The 21,276-nt window shown below is 32.2% G+C and overlaps 2 protein-coding genes across 2 annotated transcripts; both read right to left on the bottom strand.

Moving 5' to 3' along the window:
• Positions 1-1,788: 1,788 nt before the first annotated feature.
• Positions 1,789-13,533, bottom strand: LOC139859860 (BTB/POZ domain-containing protein FBL11-like). Its single transcript, XM_071848628.1, has 19 exons — positions 13,200-13,533; positions 13,062-13,112; positions 12,024-12,141; positions 9,270-9,405; positions 9,052-9,098; positions 8,760-8,848; positions 8,602-8,692; positions 7,841-7,877; positions 7,610-7,725; positions 5,658-6,180; positions 4,663-4,938; positions 4,354-4,499; positions 3,698-4,039; positions 3,306-3,549; positions 3,100-3,155; positions 2,830-2,910; positions 2,605-2,649; positions 2,441-2,509; positions 1,789-2,251 (listed from the first exon to the last, which is right to left on the bottom strand). The coding sequence occupies exons 1-19, from the start codon at positions 13,394-13,396 to the stop codon at positions 2,078-2,080; spliced, it is 2,838 nt and encodes a 945-aa protein (XP_071704729.1). The 5' UTR covers positions 13,397-13,533; the 3' UTR covers positions 1,789-2,077.
• Positions 13,534-14,923: 1,390 nt separating this feature from the next.
• LOC139859856 (growth-regulating factor 3-like) lies at positions 14,924-20,947 on the bottom strand. Its single transcript, XM_071848624.1, has 5 exons — positions 20,842-20,947; positions 20,215-20,415; positions 19,475-19,778; positions 18,870-18,879; positions 14,924-15,313 (listed from the first exon to the last, which is right to left on the bottom strand). Exons 1-5 carry the CDS (start codon positions 20,945-20,947, stop codon positions 14,924-14,926), a joined length of 1,011 nt encoding a protein of 336 aa, XP_071704725.1.
• Positions 20,948-21,276: the final 329 nt, after the last annotated feature.

Genomic DNA, 21,276 nt, shown 5'->3' with positions numbered 1-21,276 from the left:
TTTTTTTTATTTTCGTTTATCTTACATAATGAGTTCTAATAGAGCTCGAAATTTGTTATGCATTTATGTTAAGGCGTGGATCCTTGCACTAGGGATGAGCATTGGTACATGAATTCCCGAAACCGAACCGCTACCGTACCGAAAGCGTACCGTACAGCTAAAATCGGTACGGTAATCGTTACTTATATATTTAAAAATTTTGAATACGGTACTTTCAATACAATACCGGTATTTTTCCGTTTAGTACCCGATACCGCCTCACAAACATATAAAGATATAATAAGGTCCAACTCTCTTAATTTACTACTTGTATTTATACTTTTTATTTGAATGGCAACTGATATTTTTATTAACAATTATGTACAATCTTGGGTCATTCACTTGTAAGTGCATTGTGTAACCGTTTAGTAAAAATTAAAGATTTAAGATTTTATATGTAAACATAGTAACTTTATGTACAACAAATACGAGATTGGTTTTTTTTTTTTTTTTTTTTTTACTTATATAAGACGTGATAAGAGTCATATCACTAAGTGCAGATTTAGACAATAGAACTGACCTTATAAAAGCTAAGCTTTTAATATATTTATAAAATGATGGTGATGAAATCAAAGTATATCACAAGATAAGAAGAGACCCAACCAGAAAAACTACTGTCTAAATGAACTGTTTAAATTGAAAGTTAGTATAGGGATTCATGAGAAGCAGATAGGTCTTAAAAACTGAATACTCACCAACATTCTTACCTAATGAATATACCTGATTCAAGCCTTGCTTTTTTGAGATTGATTCGAGTGACGATGAAAATAGATATTCAAATGGTAGGTTTTAGCAATATCACTGAAATCTACCAAAAAATCAAGCATCATGAGGAAAGAATATATTTTTGAGTATATACTAAGTTGCCCATAGTGCATATTTTAACCCAAAATTTTTGAGTGCATATATGATTGTATTTATTAAATAAAATATGTTGATAATTATTTGTGTTATTTACAGTTGTTTAAGCGTTATAACTTATGATTATATTGTTTATATTATTGTATGTTGTTCAGACGTTATCAAAATCGAACTAGTAATATATAACCGGTAATATATAATTGGTGAAAATCGAATCCGGAAAGAATCCAAACTCGAATCGGGATAAATAACCAAAAAAACTTAACCGGTTCAGAAACGAAAAAACCGTCCGTGAAAACAACCAAAAAAATCGACTCCGAAAAAACCGGAACCGAAAAAAACGTGCTTTTTTAAACCATTTTATTTTGTTTAACCGGAACCGGGTTTTGTGCACCCCTAATTGAAAGTAATATGATTAGTGTATGTATTACAGCAAATACCAATATGGTGGTGCAGGTGGTATTATTGGACAACGGCAAACCCTCTCAACTAGACGAAGGGATGACAAAAAAACTCGTACCCGATGGAGAAACCCGAAACTCGGTATTTTTGAGCCGGGTAAATGGGTCTAGGGCTGGTATGGGAATGGTTTTAAACTTTTCTAGGGGTCTGGATCAGGGTATCGCTTTAGACACAATCCCGATTACCCGACTCGTATACTCGAAAAACACCCGATTTCATATACCCCCAGCCCGCATACCCAAAAAAAAGACTCGAATACCCTTGAAAAAACTCGTTTACCTGAAAGTTCGCAAGTAAATGGGGACCCGAATACCCATGAGGAAACACGTTTACCCGCTAGTTAGTAACTAAATGGCGATCCGGCCGGTTCGGGTCCGGGTTTTGGACCCGTTATTTGTAATCCTCTTTGGCATAAAGTTTCTATTTTTAGCATTTTGTTACATGTTATAGCACATAAATATACACAGAATCCAATTCGTAACGATACAAATAAAAGACACAAACACCTTTAAACATGAACCTATCAGGTTCTCACCAAATAATACAAATAGAGAACAGAAGAAGAGCATTACAAGATATGTCAACGGCCAGGAATAATGGATCAATGAACTGAGAATAAAGACGCAGTTGATAGAGCAATCTTCTAGCTGGGTTTCAACGTAATATTGGCGAGGCAGGCTTGAATTATCTTACATTTTTTCTCTGAAAATGCATGCTAGATTCTTTCCCTCACTAGAGTTTTGGTCAGGTGTTTGCTATCCCAAACAAGAACCAAAGTTTCCTTGTGTGCCGACCTGGAACCCCCAACATGTTGCAGATTGAAAGTGCATCTCCGAGGAGTTTTACATCTTGAGATTTTCACATAGCTTAAAAACTGCCTATCTTCAAACTGAAAAGCAACAAGTCAACAACAGATCTCATATTATTCCTATTAGAACCTAGAAGGAAATAATAATTATTAGCCATATGATAAAACTCATATGTTATTCTATCTTCAACACGAGCACACACTGTTCAGTACTTCAGGTACGTTAGGTTGAAACGTATATATAAAAAATTTTAAAGTTTAGTGTCTTACCACTGGATTGTCAAAATCTCGATCCTCTGAATCACATATGTCGAGGGTGATTTTTCGAAGCATTGGCAACTGTATTTAACATAACCACACGTAAAATATCCATACTATAATATAATATAGCATAGAAAAAGGTGATGGTGATAAATAGGGGGCCCCACATATACCTTTGTGACAGCATCCCTTATAAAGCATTTCTGAATCCCAGAACCCTGCAATTAAAAGTATAAAAGTTATAGTTAGCGGAAGGTCCTAGAAATAGATATTCGCGACGGAATTGTGATGATTTCCAAATTCGTTAATAATTAATATATAAGGCTACAATTATTATTATTATTTGATATTGTTGTTGCTATATACATATATAATTATATATAGTGCAGAAGGCTCACATTGTGGCGCAACAAGACATCTTCAAGAGCACGGCAATCAAAAAGAGGCGCAACGCCGTCACTGGTGATTTCTCCACACTCCTAGAAAAGTATTAAGATCTTTATCGTTTCTACTATTTGCAGAAATAAATCAACAATTTTTATGAAACTAATTTGTTTATATATATATATATATATATATATATATATATATATATATATATATATATATATATATATATATATTATTTTGGTACAGAATTTACAAAGAAAGTGCTAGTAGTTGCAAACCTCTAGATGGATAGAGATTAAGCCTGGCCAACCACTTGAAATGACCTTCAATGATTCTACATGAACAAAAGGGAAAACATGACGATTTATTAATACGCTTAACATGTTATATATATATATATATATATATATATATATATATATATATATATATATATATATATATATATATATATATATATATATAAAACATGACGAATACAAACCTGAATTCAGAAGTCTGCATCCCACCAATGAGAGCTCAGTTAAGTTGTCACAATTCTGACAAAGGGTAATTAAATCATCATTGTTCATCCATGGTGATACTCTTTCGAGTCTCAATTTCCTCAAATTTGGCATACTGACTTTGAATATCAATGAAGACGTATCACCAAGACAATGACACAACACAAATGATTTCAGGTGTCTTAAGGATTCCAGCAAATTTACTATGAGATCATCAGATATCACCTGCCAAATTCAAAACATAAATATAAATGTGCTTATACATAGTCTATGTTATCTATGCACAATAAATAAACGTGTGGACATATGTATAGAGAATATTACAAAAACAACAACTTCTTTCAATCATTAAAAGCTACTACTTCATGTATACCTGAAAATACAGAACTATCGACTCCAATAAAGGACAAATTGAAGGTAGCAATTTCAGCCCATCATAGCCTAAAAATCCACCTAAGCCAACATCTATTGCTTTGAGCAATGAAACTGAAGGCTTCAAATCTTCTAAAGACGAGTATGAAAATCCCCACCCAACACTAATTTCTTCCAATCTGCAGCAGGATTTTCCAAGGTCAAAGTAAAAGTTTTTGTCCAAAAAAAGTTCCCCTTCAGTTTTACTTTCATGCAGAAGATGCAAATTGTTACACCCTCGTGCTTTTAAACATTTCAAACCAGAATTTCTGGCAATAACATGAGCCACAGCAGCAGTAGAAACCTGAAATCAGTACAACAAACAATGTATATATATTGGTAACAAAAACACAAAATGATATAATTTGTAACATCTTATAGAAGAGTTAATAATAATAATTCACATTTTTCATTTGATGACACATAATCCAAGAGATAAACTAAGCATACGGAAAAATTTTGTGCTATCAACCTATAGTAACTTTGGGAAGTAGGTAAGGTTAGTTTACACAACTTCTACAATATAAAGCATAAATTAATTAAGCCCACAAAATAAACCTAAACCTACTACCTAAAAAAAGATACCTTTCCTTAATAATTAACAATATATATACATACCTTGGTATTAGAAACATCAAGAACCTCTAATGAAGAACCAGAGAAATTTAAAAGGCAGTTATCAACCACTTCAGTTTCCCTCAAACAAAGATTCTTCAATTTGTACGTTTGAGACATAAGCTTGGAAAAACAAGTCATGTTGATGCCTGCTTAAACAGGAAAAATCACTTTTATCTGAACTCATAATGTATGAAAGATATCATAAAAGTTATCAAAGATATGTATACTTAGCACATGCTAAAAGGTGAATCGATTATATCAATTTGTATTTACTTCTTAATTTGATTAAATTAGCAAGTAGAGATGGACCTTTGCAGCCGCCGATATACAGCATTTGAAGATTAGAACCTCGGGGAACGTTCTTTCCATTCGGTTCGGAAGAAGTATGATCACAACCAGCATTTGAAGAACAAAGTGCCAGAATTGATTCTTGTCCAAAAGAAGTGTCACATGCCACAATCGAGTTCAGCTTTAAACATTTGCATATAAGATAAGATATTCCAGTATCACTCATGGAAATGCACCCTCTAATGCTTAGATACGTTAAGGAACGACATATATCAGATATACTTCGGAGAGCATAATCTGCCACAAAATAACACGAACAAAATATATATAACCAAATAATGACAAATGGAACAAATGAAAAAGCAGATTTAACAAATCCGAGTTAAACTTCATTTATAGACCCTTAAATGAATAGACACGGGAAGAACCAAATAGTGACAGATGCAACAAACACAAAAGCAAACAGATTTTATTATTCTGAGTTAAATTTTACATACAGACCCTTAAAAGAATAGACATAAGAAGAACATTACTAGAGGTGGCAAATTTCAACCTAGTTACTTCTGAATGGGGTCTATTTGGGTAACTTCTGATCCCAAACAGGTCAAAGAATCCTATAATAATTTTTCTAATAGATAGAAATGTGATGAGTCAAAGGCACCAAACAGTCAGTATGGGCAAAGTAATAAAACCTCATGAATTACTTTAGTAATTTAGATGAACAGTGTAATAAACAATAAACAAACTATAACCATATTAAAAAGAGTTCTCTGGTGATACCGCCCTACCCCAATTTTTTCGAAACTTTATAAGAATGCCCATTTTGACCCCCTTCCCTACCTGCTTGACACCCATATTGCCCATCTCTTATTCATCATTGTAGTTATACAAACTTTGCTCAGCATAAGTATATACAATTAATTAACATGCACTTTTTTATAAATAAATAACCATGAAACTTTCTATAAAATGAATTCTCAATTTGTTCGCTAGTAACGATAGAAATAGGGTTGTACCACTGATATCATTCTGCCCATCGAGTGTTAGCTTTGAAATATTGGATGGAAATGAATTAGACATAGAAGACCACGAAACAGGTAACGGTGGACCACTGGGGTCCACAGACCCAAATGAGGATACTACTGAAACTCGTGTTGGTATTATTGGAGTGATATCCACAGCCAAGTTAATATCACAAAGTAAAGGACAACTCTTCACCAACTGCAACAATTTTGTTGTTCTGAAATTCAAATGATTAGTTGCCTTAAATGTTCTTAAAGATGGAAACAACTTGCTGAACCACTCGATAGCAACTTCGAGATGTAGCATGGGACAATTTGAAATATCTATCTCATTCACTGCTTCAAATGTTGACATCTGGCACATTTCCCATGCATTTTTAACAGCAATATGGTCATGATTGATAACTAGTTGCTCAATTCTTTTTCTCAACAGTGGTTCGATGCCAGGAGAATATGTAAGTGCGGACAGGTGAAGAGTCGTCGGTTTTATCTGCGGACAACCCGAGAGATCCAATTTCTGAAAACAAGAGAATGTTTACATTAGGCAATAATTAGGAACACACATATATATATATATATATATATATATATATATATATATATATATATATATATATATATATATATATATATATATATATATAGGGGCAGGATCAATGGGGAAGTAACCAATCGGGGGGAAGCGGGGGGAAGCAAATTTTTTTTTTTTTTCGGTTTTTTTGAATTTTTTTTTCCCGGCATCAAGATCACACGAAAATATGAACATTTAGAAGAGACACTTCGTGATGAATGTTATTATTTAGGCGGGAAAACGATCGACAAAAATAACATTCAAGATAATATTGTTCGTGAAGAATATGAACGTTTTTTTTTCTTCATGTTTTGTGAAGTAAAATTTAGCCCGATTTAGAGTTTAGGGTTTAGGGTTTGGTGTTTTGGGTTTATTCCATAAACCCAAAACACCAAACCCTAAACCCTAAACCCTAAACCCTAAACTCTAATCCGTTCGTGTTAAAAACTCAATCTAAATCCTAAATCTAAACCCTAAATCTAAACCCTAAACCCTAAATTTCTAAACCCTAATATCTAAACCTTATAAACCCTAATATCTAAACCCTAATATCTAAACCCCAATAGCTAAAACCTCAAAATACGCTCGAAAAACACGATAATTGTTATATATTACTTCTTCGAGCGTTTTCCCGCCAAAATAAAAACATTTATCACAAAGTGTCTCTACTAAATGTTCATATTTTCATCTCATCTATAATGTTCGTGAACAAAGTTTTTTTCAAAAAACGGAAAAAAAAAAAAAAGTTTTTGCTTCCCCCCGCTTCCCCCCCGAATGGTTACTTCCCTCTTGATCCTACCACTATATATATATATATATATATATATATATATATATATATATATATATATATATATATATACATTATTGGTTGCAATTCATCTACTCCTTCATAATATATATATATATATATATATATATATATATATATATATATATATATATATATTATGAAGGAGTAGATGAATTGCAACCAATAATGTTACCACTAAAGTAAAGCATATCATCCCTTTTCCTAAATAGTGAAACAGCTGCAACATTATATTGTGACGACTTTGATGGTAATTTGATTTCTATATATTTCCCCGATGTCAGAACCATAAACTTATAATAGTTGATCATCGGGTTGGGCGTGGGGTGTTTGACTGAGACTTTTACAAGTCTTTGCACATTATTAGACAGTTGTTTTACTGAATGTTACATTTCCCACCGTTTTCATATAGCATGCACAAATTTATGAAGGTTGAAGATTGATATACATTAGCATATATCAGGTCATTTCAACAAATTAACAATTTGTTGATGAATTATGATGATATATTTTATAACCACATGAACTACTAAAAACACAAAACAAAGCCCTAGCCAATCACACCTGAGAGAACTCTGTCAAACGAATTTTTAAATTAAGCAAGTCACAATCTTCAAATACATCCTCACGATATGTAAAAGGTTGCTTCAGCAGGGATAAGGACTGATAAACGTTTTTTCCTACAAAATGTATTGAATTCGATCAATCTTGCAAACAGATCTACAGTTGACTATTCCCATAAGCGTTGACCAAAATAAGATAATAGGTAAACAACATGGGAAGTTTTGAACATACCAACAGTAAACCACAGTGGCAGAAGACTAATACGGATCTGAAACCACAGAAAAGGTGGGTGCATCAAGAAACATATAATAGTGCCCCGAATTAATGAATTATATCACTGGTTGATGTTAGTCAACATATACAGGTTCAATTTCAAAACTATATATGCTATCATTCATCATACAGAAGTGATCAATAACGTTACTTTACAAAATTAGATTGAGTGTCTACCAACCATTAGTTACTTTAGTAGGCAACATGATTTTGCCATGTGACAATGATAGAATAGGCCGTCACTTTAGAAGGTTTCTAGGTTAACATAATAAGATACGTGTTAAAAACTTCTGATTATGGTTTCTCCGACCAAAGCATGTGATAACAATTAGACAACAGGACTATTTACTGAAATGAAAAGATGTGTTACATGTGAACACGTATTAGAAACAATACGTTTTTAACGATCATGTAAAAAGGTAACCGCAAAAGGAAACTCTAAATTATAAATGAAACAAGAAATAAAGAAGAAAAGGGAACTCAAAGACAATGGTTATAAATTATAATTCATAAAAGATGCACATTGTCAACAAATATGTTAAAATGTAGAGAGCAGAAGACTATTTTGAGCTCATGAAAGCAAATTGATAGCCTGGGATAAAATGCTGTATACAAAACTGGTCAGATAATCAACTAGCAGAACAGAACCAATAAGCAAGAGTGAAACAATAATAAACACCATACGTGTTTCTAAAATTTATTAAGCTGTTACTATGTACCTGCTTTAGAAGGTTGATACATGTATCTTCATCATACCGTTGTTTGTTAGCAGCAATCCAAGCCAGAAGCGAAGCACAAAGATGTCTTTCGCTGAAAATATCAGTAACGTAAGTGTATATACTTTGAAACAGTAAGATCATTGCAAATATAAACCAACCTATCAACAGTCAAATGGGGATGCTTTACAGTAGAAAGCAACAAATCAAGTGGGACATCACCAAAAGAGCTTTGAGATATGGTCCACATCTGCACAAACAAGCCTTCTTCAATCAATCAATATAAGTAGTTCAAGATGATTGATTAAATGAGGCTTTACTTTTTAAACTAGGCGAACAAACCAGCCCTATTGTCTGAGTTGTTAACATCACTAAATTAAATTAATCTCAAAGAATATCATTTAAGAAGAAAATTGTTGAATTATATTGAGTCAAGTCAAGTAATATACGTACAAAGTTCTTTGCAAGGTAACTTGTACATAGTTCATGAAGATAGTTCACTGCAATGCATAATACTTCAGCTTATCATTTCTATCGAAGTATCAATATCAATTGGATACTGGAATCTAGCCATCCAGGTAGTCTAAGTTATTAAAGATACAGAGTTGCTTTTTTATACTTGCATGTGCATAATGTAATAGAAGAAACCTGCTTCTTAGCAGTAGACTCACCATTTTCAGACCCGAATTCCCAGATATTGACAAGATCGTTAAGTTGTATCAAAGGAACTTTGTTATCTGATATCGTCTTAATCAGCCACATCTTACAATCAGAGAGAATCGTATCCATGCCAAAATAAAGTGCACCCTGCCCAAAAAAAAAAAAAAAACACTATCATACCCTATACAAACTGTGTAACATGTTAAATATATTTTTGGGAATCTATGGATATGTTATATAGAACGGCCCATTACATTCAGTATTCAGCCCAAGGATTGCCAACCCAAGCCCATGAATGAAGACTCGGATAAATTAGTGTGTTGTTTATACGTGTGAGGGTATTATAAATATTGTAGGTTAGGGTGAGAGGAGGATCATGATTTTAGTGTGTGTTTTGTGAATCGGCTGTAAAGCTAGGGCAGAAAGATTGCCGATGTTTGTGCATCTTCTATATTTGAATAAAAGTTGCATATCCATTCTACAAGTTATTAATCATTGTTCTTAACACATGTTATATTACCAAATGAACACATGTTATATTTACAAGATCAACAAAAGAGTGAAAAATAAAACACACACACCACGAGCGATGAATACAACCAAAGCAAGCTCATACCCCCAAGAACGCAACATTTACAAATAATTCAAATCAAGTAAGGTTAATTAGAAAATAAAACAAAACAAAAATAATAGCTAAAGAAAAATAAGCTAAACAAGTATGGTTAATTATATGCACTTACAAATGGTTCTTCAACATATCGACAAAACAATCAGCAAAAAGAAAAGCAAAAGAAAAATCGCACACATACGCAATAATAATAATAAAAATAAAATAAAGTTGATATTTTTTTAGACGGTGGTTCAGTATGCAGGGCCAATTAGCTGATAACTCTTACTTCCTTCAACTACTATTAACATTTGTTTCTTTGGCACCAAACTTGACTGCATTTTCCTTTGCTTCGATCCATAATATAATTGAATTTTGTATAATAAACTAAATTGAATAATATTGAATTTCTTAAATTGAATTCAATTTAAGAAATTCAATTTAATTTAAAAAATTCAATTCAATTATGGACTGGAAGAAAAGGAAAAAGTGATCAAGTTTGGTGCCAAAGAAACAAATGTCAAATGGTAGCTGAAGGAACTAAAGAGTTATCTGCTTATTGGTCTTGCATACTGAACAATTGTCTCAAGGAAAACATAAGGTTTATTTTATTATCATTATTACTATTATATTATTGTGTGTACGTAATTTTTCTTTTGTTTTCTTTTGCAAATTGTTGTCAATATGTTGATAACCCTTTCGTAAGTGCATATAATTAACCATACTTGTTTAGCTATTATTATTGTTAATTTTCTTTAGCTGTTATTTTTTATTTATTTATTTTCTAATTAACCATTATTGTTTTCAATTATTTGTAATTGATGTGAAATAAGGAATATGAGCTTGGTTTGGTTGTATTCATCGCTCGTGGTGTGTGTTTTATTTTTCACTCTTGATCGTTTTGTAAATATAACATGTTATTATTTGTTGTGGCGAATTGTTGGTTATTACATCAGTTGAATTGGGCAAAGGATGTTGAGCGTTTCATTTTATGGCTATCAAATATCGAGTTATGTTCTTCTGATGCCACCCATCTCCTCTGTTACTGCAACAACTTTCGGCTAGACAATCTCTAATCGTATGCTTATCTACATCATTCATTACTCAATGTGACTAAAAATTACTAGTTTTTTTAATGAATGAAAATAAAATGTTTAGTTCTTCATCTAAAAGCCAAAAAAAACATTACTATTGGATTGTTAGAGTAACAGAAGCGGCAACTGCAGGCAACTGCAAAGTGACTGGAGAATGCAATTACTTATTCGAAAAGAAAACTAGCAGCTAATTAATTTTTCTTAGTTCGAGATTCCAGCAGCAATCATCTTCTCAATATATTTAAGAATTCCATGAAGGAAATCTTCTGATTTTCGTATGGAAGAGTAAGGTGAGGAACAACCTCGTGGTGGGTTATTTCCTTGATTTTGAAGTCCAGTAACAATCATCATCTCTATTAATTTTGGGAGTTCACTAAGAAGTTTCTTTATGGAAAGAACGGTGGTGGTCATCTCCTTCATTTGTGAAGATAGCTGCCCTATTTTTACATCATGAACATCAATTTGTTCTTGGAAATGGGTGGTGATGAAGGTTTGATCGGAATCCACCATTGTTGGAGAGGATAGGGTAAGTGACAATAGAACCATTGATATGGATGAGATATGTAATTGATTATGTAGTAGTGAGAAGAACAGTGATTAAAAACTTGTATAGTGGAAATGGAACTTTTAATCAATTGATTCAAATGTAGAAGATAACAATAAGAGAAGATGCACGATCATATGCAATCTTACTGCCCAAGCTTTACAGCCGACTCACAAAAAACACACTAAAATCATGTCTGACTCCTCTCAAAACCGAGAGTATTTATAATACCCTCACCCGTGTAAACAACAGACTAATTCATATGAGTCTTCATTCAAAGGTCTTGGTTTGGCAATCCTTGGGCTGAGTATAAGATAATTGCAAGTAAGCCAACACCGCTAGAAATAATATTTTACTTTGTTCCGCTAGTGCTACGAGTTTTAATATCAATGTCTAACACTCCAATTAAGGGGAAGACAAAAAGGGGATGATGTAAGCATAAAGTATGATAAGGTAAAAAGAAAAGCAACTATAAAGGCAGAAAATATCTTAGTTGCCTGGAAAATAATCACATTCATACCTCAAATATAGAAAGAAAATTTTCCGAGGTGACCTCCACCGGAGAACCAAATATCAAAGCCAAGAGACTCAAAAATGTTGACTGATTCCACCGAACTAAGACTTCAACATCTGGATCACTGATAACAAATACAAAATGTAACCGAACTATATAAAAATGACTCATACTTAAATAAAATGACACATGCTGATATGCAACCGAACCATATAAAAGGCTAAGTAAACATGTCTTACGATAACCATGAGTAGGGTGGCAAAACAATGCTGCCTACATTCTACTATAAAGACTTACCTTTTGACATTATTATAGCATATATAACTCTTTGAAGATCAAATTTGTCACAAATAGAGTGAGTAGGTTATTAACATGCAGCAAGAATATATCTTAGCCAGCAACGACTAGACTATAACATACTCCTTAGATCCTATCAAATACTTAGTACTCCCTCCGTCCCATAATAAGTGTCCTATTTGACTTTTTAAAGTCTTACTTTCAAAATTTTGACTTCAAATATTTTTATTTGTGTTATGTAGTATTTGATGAAACTTATATGAATGGATTCGGTTTTAAAATGTGCTTTCAAGGATATAAGTATCATCAAATATTATATAACACAAACAAAAATATTGAAAGTCAAAATTGTAGAAGTAAGACCTTGAAAAGTCAAACAGGACACTTATTATTGGACGGAAGTTGCAACGATTACTTTCGGGTGTACTAGCATATAACTATTACTTTTCTTTTTAACTGTATTAAAAAAATAAATTGATCTGAATAATCATGTCATAATTTTTGTGTAAATATAATGACTATGACTATTACTTTATATTCTCTTGATATACATATTAAATGCAAAATCACCACTATCGCAAAGCAATTACAAGAAGACTGTTATCTATTACAGTATTTGTGTGTACACACTACTGATGCATATTGCGTAGCACTTAAACAGTTTACTGGACTACTAATTAAAGCACAAATATATGTATGTATAAATATAAACCCTAGGCTAAATAAGAGTATAAGATGGTGAATGACCTGAAATTGCCTGAAAGGAGTCCATGGAAATAGGATGACTGTTCAATTAGCCTGTAAAAACGCAAACAAATAAACAAGAAAACATAAGGTGATCACTTCACCATATTGTATGAGAAGTAAACAAATAAACGAACTTGCCTGTTTTTATGAGTTTTAATTTTAATACTTCTGTGTTGGAGGATTAAAGAAAAGTTCCAATTGTGAACGTTTGATGTTGATATGATGATAACATCATCAGATTGATGATGGTTAGGGTTAGGGTTAGGGTTAGGGTCGTGATGATTTACGCAATTGATAATCATAAACACATCGTCGTTGCCGTGGGATACAGCCATGGACTGCCGTTGATTACTGGTTTATTGACTGATCAAAAGGGTGGGTGTTTTGTTCAGGTAGTTTGTGTTATGACTTATGAAAGTGGAGTGACTGTGTGATTTAGATTAGACTAGGGAGCAACAACCCTACTTTACACAACTAATGTACAATACTGTAAAATATGATAGTTGTCAGATAGCTGTGTATATAACAAAAATAAGTAGTGAGTTCTTTGACTTCCAACATTTCATTCTTGATTGATTTGCCTTTTACAATCCATTCCAAATAACAAGCCAATTTAACATATTTTGACCACTGTTCATGTATATAGTCATGAATCCCGGTTCTTGATCATTCTTAATTAAGGATTGTGTAATCATTTCTTCACATCATTCTATCAGCGCGAGTTTATAATGATTTGGTTACATTCTTTTATTGAACAACCAACTTTCAAAGTTCATTTGATAAACAATTTAACCCCAGAAGTAAATTTATGTTGAATAAAGGTAGTGTGTATCCGTTCTTGAATGTCAAATGGGTTTAGGAGGAGGGACCCGAGTCCTCCGTTGAATGAGTAATAAATGAAAGAAAAAAAATTGTACAATTCACGTGTTTTCGTAATTGTTTTCGACCCTTTCTCTACTCACCCTAAAAATGCGATTCAACCATAAACATAAGACTTTTACATCAAAATGCATAACCATTAGGCCTCGTTGAGACCACTCGTAATGGTGAGTGGCATTTCTTACTCGTGTTTCTTTGCTTTTTGCACTTTTTGGTGACTAGAACATGTTTCTTTTTTGGGTGGAGTAGTGGTGGTGTTGGTTTTTGATGTTGGTTAGAAGTATCGTGATGATGTGTTAAAATATAATTGAGTAAGTATTAAAAAAGATAAAAATAATATATTTAAAATAATAAAAACAAAGAAACGGCCGTTACTTGTTGCGTCTCATTACAACAAACGACTCGGAAACGCGTGAAAGAAACGCACCGATACGTGATGTTGTGGCGTTTCTTTGCTGCCACGTCTGCGTTGCTTGGCATTTCTTTGAACCACTACAAGTGGTCTGATAACGGGTTATAAAATAACCTTTTAAGTCTTCACCTTATTCCATATTACATTAGTACAAATGAAAATTAAGATCCAAAGTTAACAAAGAGAGAAGTTAGTTGGTGCACACCAACCAAAATGTAAAAGGGGAAGTTGAAAAATGTTTTTTGAAATTTAATCTTTTATTCTCTACAATAAGGATAAGATCTTCTAATACAGTACCATAAATTGGGCAGAGCATTCAAGTATCATGATAATTGACCACAGACTTTGACCAGTATCTGTCGCTTGTCCACATGAAGTGCAACTAAAAATGCATGAAAAGTTAAAAAATTCTTAGAACTATAACAAACCAAACATAAGTACATAACAAACAATTATCTAAAGTTAGTTAGAACTAGGACAATTCTTGACAACGTGTACAACAAATCACAATACAGCAAACACCTCAATTAAAGAAAATAATAAAAGCAAGCTACATAAAGAACTCCAAACATCAGGTGCTGACATAACTAGTCTCTGAAGTAGTAGTAGAACCACGCTGCAACTGATGTAAAACGCTCGTTGGTGATGAAGTATTAGACGTTGAAGATGACCTCAATGCCTCAGCAAGAGGCCCACCCATTGAACCCGCATGATGTGTACCCCATAACATGCCCCAGTTAGATGGGCCACGTTCTCGTTCACCAATGATTTGCTCACCACGTTGGCCCGTTTCATTGTTTCCGGTTGATAGTTTCAAAGAGAAATCAGAAGGTGTATCTCCTGGCACAGAAATGGAGAGGCTTGTAGCTAGCATTTCGTGTTCTTGAACGGTTCTTGGCCAATCATCAAAAAAAGGTCGAAGAACTCGACCACTTGATGATCTGTTGTCATTTTCAGATATCTTGCCATGTGTAGATCCATATTCATTCTTGTCAATAGTATATTCTGAGGTCCTACAAGAAACAAGAATCGCATACTATTAATCTAATCGGGTAATGATATTAAGATAGTAGATAATAGCCTAAGGTCAAGCCCAATAATGATAGTAACGGCCAAGCCCAATAGAAACTTCTCTGATAAGGCACAGATTTCCAATTCATTGGGCCTCCTCTAATATTTGTTTATCTAACTATATTTGAGCTTCATTCATGGGCTTGGAGTTGTTGGGCTGCTATATAGGCTTATCACTCCACTAATTTCCTATTTGGTTACCTCTTGTTGCTCATAGACTCGTGTATCAATTATCAATTATCTACTCTATTACGACAAGTAGCTTATAAATTCGACAGTGATAACCATAATGTTACAATTGGTCAAATTAGTCAAAGATATATCATTGGCGTAGTTGTATCAAATACCAAATATATATTGTTATTAAAGCCATGTCAATTATATTATAACCACTATAGAAAACTATCTAAACTAACAATTTCAAAGTCTTATTTTTTAAACTTTGAACTTTTTTCAATCTATATCAATATCAATAGAAATTTTTTATTTTTTTTAAAAGGCAAATTCCCACGCTCATTAACACGAATATTTACAACCACGAATATACTCTAAGTGGAACTTGAATCCTCAACTTTTTAGTTGAAAGGCCACCACGATACCGCTGGACTAAAGACCCTTTGGTCAATATCAATATCAATATCAATATCTATAGAAATAACTAGATGTGGAGCCCTCGCTTCGCGCCGGGGGCTCCGTTTTGAATGCGAGTTAAAAAAAAAGTCTTGATCTATTTTGTAAAAAAGAATTTTTTTCGACATCTAACATTGAAGGGTTGTTCCTTTTGTGAAAGTTGCCTCTTTTAGCGTTCGGGTTTTATTTAAAAAAAAAAGTTAGTAAAGTGGGGGTTCGATTTGTATTTTAATAAAAGTTAGGGGGTTAAGTTTGTGAAATTTAAAAAAATATACGTATAAAGTGGGAGTTCGATTTCTATTTTAATAAAAGTTAGTCGGTTAAGTTTGTGAAAATTGAGTATTAGTAAAAAAAAAAAATTTAGTAAAGTGGGAGTTCGATTTGTATTTTAATAAAAGTTAGGGGGTTAAGTTTGTGAAATTTGGGAAAAAATATACGTATAAAGTGGGGGTGCGATTTGTATTTTAATAAGAGTGTAAAGTGGGGTGCGATTTGTATTTTAATAAAAGTTGGGGGTTAAGTTTGCGAAAAGTGGAAAAGGAATAGTACTATTCAAGTTTGCGAAAAGTGGAAAAAAGAATAGTACTATTCATTTGACGTTTGCCTTTTAGATATAGGTATATAATAAAAGGAATAGTACTATTCATTTGGCGTTTGCCAGATTTGTATTTTAATAAGAGTGTAAAGTGGGGTGCGATTTGTATTTTAATAAAAGTTGGGGGTTAAGTTTGCGAAAAGTGGAAAAAGGAATAGTACTATTCAAGTTTGCGAAAAGTGGAAAAAAGAATAGTACTATTCATTTGACGTTTGCCTTTTAGATATAGGTATATAATAAAAGGAATAGTACTATTCATTTGGCGTTTGCCTTTTAGATATAGGTATATAATAAAAGGAATAGTACTATTCATTTGGCCTTTGCCTTTTAGATATAGGTATGTAATAAGAGTATAAAGTGGGGGTGCGATTTGTATTTTAATAAAAGTTGAGGGGTTAAGTTTGTGAAAAGTGAAAAAAGGAATAGTGCTATTCATTTGGCCTTTGCCTTTTAGATATAGGTATATAATATATAATATATAATATATAATAAGAGTATAAAGTGGGGGTGCGATTTGTATTTTAATAAAAGTTGGGGGGTTAAGTTTGCGAAAAGTGGAAAAAGGAATAGTACTATTCATTAAAAGGAATAGTACTATTCATTTGGCATTTGCCTTTTAGATATAGGTATATAATAAGAGTATAAAGTGGGGGTGCGATTTGTATTTTAATAAAAGTTGGGGGGTTAAGTTTGCGAAAAGTGGAAAAAGGAATAGTACTATTCATTTGGCCTTTGCCTTTTAGATATAGGTATATAGGAAAAGTGGAAAAAGGAATAGTACTATTCATTAAAATGAATAGTACTATTCATTTGGCATTTGCCTTAATGAATAGTACTATTCATTTGGCATTTGCCTTTTAGATATAGGTATATAATAAGAGTATTAAGCGGGGGTGCGATTTGTATTTTAATAAAAGTTGGGGGGTTAAGTTTGCGAAAAGTGGAAAAAGGAATAGTACTATTCATTTGGTCTTTGCCTTTTAGATATAGGTATATAATAAGTAGAAGTATAAGTAGTTAATTGTTATTTACTATATTAACTATTAGACAAAAATGATAATAGTAATTAGGGTTATTTTTGTCCTTTTACTTTTTTTTTTAAATTTAAAACAATTATTACAAGTACTAACTATTAGACAAAAATGATAATAGTAATTAGGGTTATTTTTGTCCTTTTACTTTTTTTTTTAAATTTAAAACAATTATTACAAGTACTGTGTATAAAAGTTGGATGTGGGTGTGGATGACAGTGAGTAAATGAGAAGCAAACAGTAGACTGGTTGGGTGCAGGCTGATAGTACGGTGCATATATGAATGGCTGGGGTGAGTGTAGCACCAGATTGACCCTAGATTCCAAACACCTTTTGTTCAACACTTCAAACAGAGGGACCCATTGGTTCTTGTCCATATCTACAACAGGATCCCACCAACGGCTTAAAAATCCGAACTCTTATTTAAACTTACATAATATTAATATACATATAGTATTTGGTAAATAAATCTTTTATACTCCGTATTATATACTCCGTATATAGGGAGTATCATATAAATATAAATAAATAAATACTACGATAAATAATAAATAATAAATAATAAATAATAAATAAATATCATTTCATTATCTTATATGATACTCCAACAAATAATTTAATAAAATAATAAATATAAATATTATTGTGTTTAACTTTTTTGTATTCTTTATTTGCTATTGTCATTGTCTTGTCATACTTCATACTCCGTACTACTTATAATAATAATAACTATAATACAGTAATTATTACAGTATATCAATATCAGGGATACGTACACCACTTACTTTTTGCCATACACCACCAAAATTTAATTTTGGACCATTTTACCCTTTCTCATAATTAATTTAGAGAAAAGAGCCTTGAGTTAGAAAGGGTAAAATAGTCGAAGATTGTAGTTTGATGGTGTATGACAAAAAAACAAGTGGGGTACGGATCAACTCCCATATTCAATATCAAAGGTTAAAACATAAAGGGACAGGAGCTAATGTGCAGAGTATTTACTCCGTGCCAACTTCTAGTAACTTGTTATTTTCATATATAAAAAAATCCACTTGAAATTTTAATTATAAAAAAAATATTAAAATCGTCTCGAAGTAAAAACAAAAATTGACATTTTATAAAACTGTCATGAATTTAACTTTTCTTATTGACATTCTTTCTGCTTACATAAGTTTTGTCAAAGCGTTCACATTTGTAAGCCTGTAAAAAGATTTTTTTTAAAATACCGATATAATGTCTATCTTTTAAAGCATTAAAAACATTAGAATTAGTCACACATTTAAATCTAAATGGTCTGTTCTAAGTCATGACACATCAGATCATATCCTACTCCGTATTTAAATTACTATATATCACACGCTTGGAAGTTGCGAGTGCTAAGCTTTTCCTACAACTACGGAGTCTAAAACATATTAAAAGCCACTAACCATATTTAGTTGAACTATATTACTGTAAAGAATTTAGTACTCTATCAAAACAAATGGTATAATCCATTAAAAATGTATATGTACCCTTAATGAAATTAACCTCAACCAAATTAACTAGAAATTGCTATATCGGGATAATTAGACAATTAAAATATACTTTTCAACAATAATGCCTGAACGACCCAAAAAAAAAAAGTGTAAAAATACAAAACAAACAGGAACTTTCACTGTAACTTACATATCTACTTTTACCATGCGCGTGTATTTTACCAAAAAAAAAAAATCATGCTTTCTAAACTTGTATCATACAAACCATATATGCATTTTAGGCCAAAAGGTCAAAACTTTAAGGTAATAACATTATGTACCTTTGATTAAGATGAGGTTGATCAAAAAATGGAGAGTGCCCAGAACCACCAGTACCACTAGTCAACGTTGCAAACGGTTGACTTCCACGTGTGCTACTGTGATTGGCAGTTGTGGTTGGTGTGGGGACTTCCACAGGCTTTCTTGAACGATTTCTGCCACGGTGGACATGTTTATCACAATATTTATGACCAACAACAACATCTTTTGAACACCTCCATTTTTTACCATCAGTCCTTCTACACCTTCCTGGTTCTAAATCCATTCCACCTCTTCCCCAATACCCTCCTCCTGTACTTTGATACACTAAAAAAAAAACAAAGAAAAAGGTAAAATATTCTGTAAAACTAACAGCATGCAACCTTTTTTTCTACAAAAGGCCCAATAAGATCAACCCATTATGTAAAATTATAATAGTTGGAGGATAAAATCTAAAGATATATTGCTTTTTTTTTTTTTTTTTGTAACAAAAGAACACTATGATTCACCTAAATTTAAGAACTTTCATTAAAAAATACCTTGTGTGGTACTTCATTTATGTGTGACATAGCATATTTTAGATATGGCATTGATATTTTCACTTTCACAACTGATATATCCACTTTAAGGGTGCATTAGGTACTTGTACTGCACAAGTATCTAATACACAATTTGTAGTGGATCTACCAATTTTGTTAGTATATATAAACAATAGAGAGATATACAAAAAATGTAAAGATATAGATAGATAGGAGTGGCTTACAAGGTGGGAAGTTGGAAAGAGGGTAAAAGGTAGAGTTGGTGTTTGTGATGGAGTTAGATGATGATGAGTTGAGTAAAAGGTGTAAAAGTTGTTGAGGAATGGGTGAACCAGTTAGCATGTGTCTGTATATTAAAGCCTGAATCTCAAGCTCTTGCCATTGACCTAAGCTGAAGTAACCACTTACTCCTTGCATCATCTCTTCTTTCACAAATATACAAAACACAAAATAAAACTACATTAATTAAGTATCAACAAAATCCAACCTTTATAGCAAAGACATAATTATATCAAAGTTCCCACATTCATGAACAAAACAAAAGTAAAAAATCAACATTGGTTAGGTACTTTTTAACAATGAAGTATATAAACTTTGATTCATGTATCTTTAAGGCAATTTAGACTACTTATTTTTTTTTTAAAGAAAAAAAAATGCATCATATATATATATGCTAGTGGTATGTTTTCAAGATTACAAGTGTTGCATTACAAAAATGTGTTAGTACTTAGTACCAAATAGAAGACTCTACATGAAAGCATAAGTTGAGTATCATATAAAGATAAAAAAAAAAAAAAAAAAAAAAAAAAAAAAAAAAATAGATATAATTTGTAGATAGAAGAAAGACTTACTGGAGGATTTAGTGGAGGATGAAGAGGTGGGTTCAGAAGAAAAAAGAGGAAGAGCAAGTGAAGAAGAAGAAGAAGAATCTTCACGGTGATGAAGATGAAAGTCCATTGAAATGAGACAGATAGGATATTTTTGTTCAAAGTTTGAACTGAAAAAAAGACTAGTAAAAGACAGACAGTGAGATTTATGGTAATATATAGCAGCAGTACAGAAGCTGCAGCAAATGCAGCAGCTGGCTAATGGACACCAGAGGTTGTGATTTGGAATATGAATGAGAGCAAGTTGTGTGGTTATTTTAAGATGGTTTTTTATTTACTTATATAATAAATATATAATATAAATATAAATATAAATGATATGATATACGAAGTATATAATATAGTACTAGTAATATAATATAATACAAATAATACTTCGTATATAATATATAATTAAAA

This window comes from Rutidosis leptorrhynchoides, chromosome 1 (assembly GCF_046630445.1).
Source record: "Rutidosis leptorrhynchoides isolate AG116_Rl617_1_P2 chromosome 1, CSIRO_AGI_Rlap_v1, whole genome shotgun sequence".
In the NCBI taxonomy this organism is placed as follows: domain Eukaryota; kingdom Viridiplantae; phylum Streptophyta; class Magnoliopsida; order Asterales; family Asteraceae; genus Rutidosis; species Rutidosis leptorrhynchoides.
Note: the sequence above shows the minus strand (reverse complement) of the source record. Positions and strands in the feature narration are given on the sequence as shown.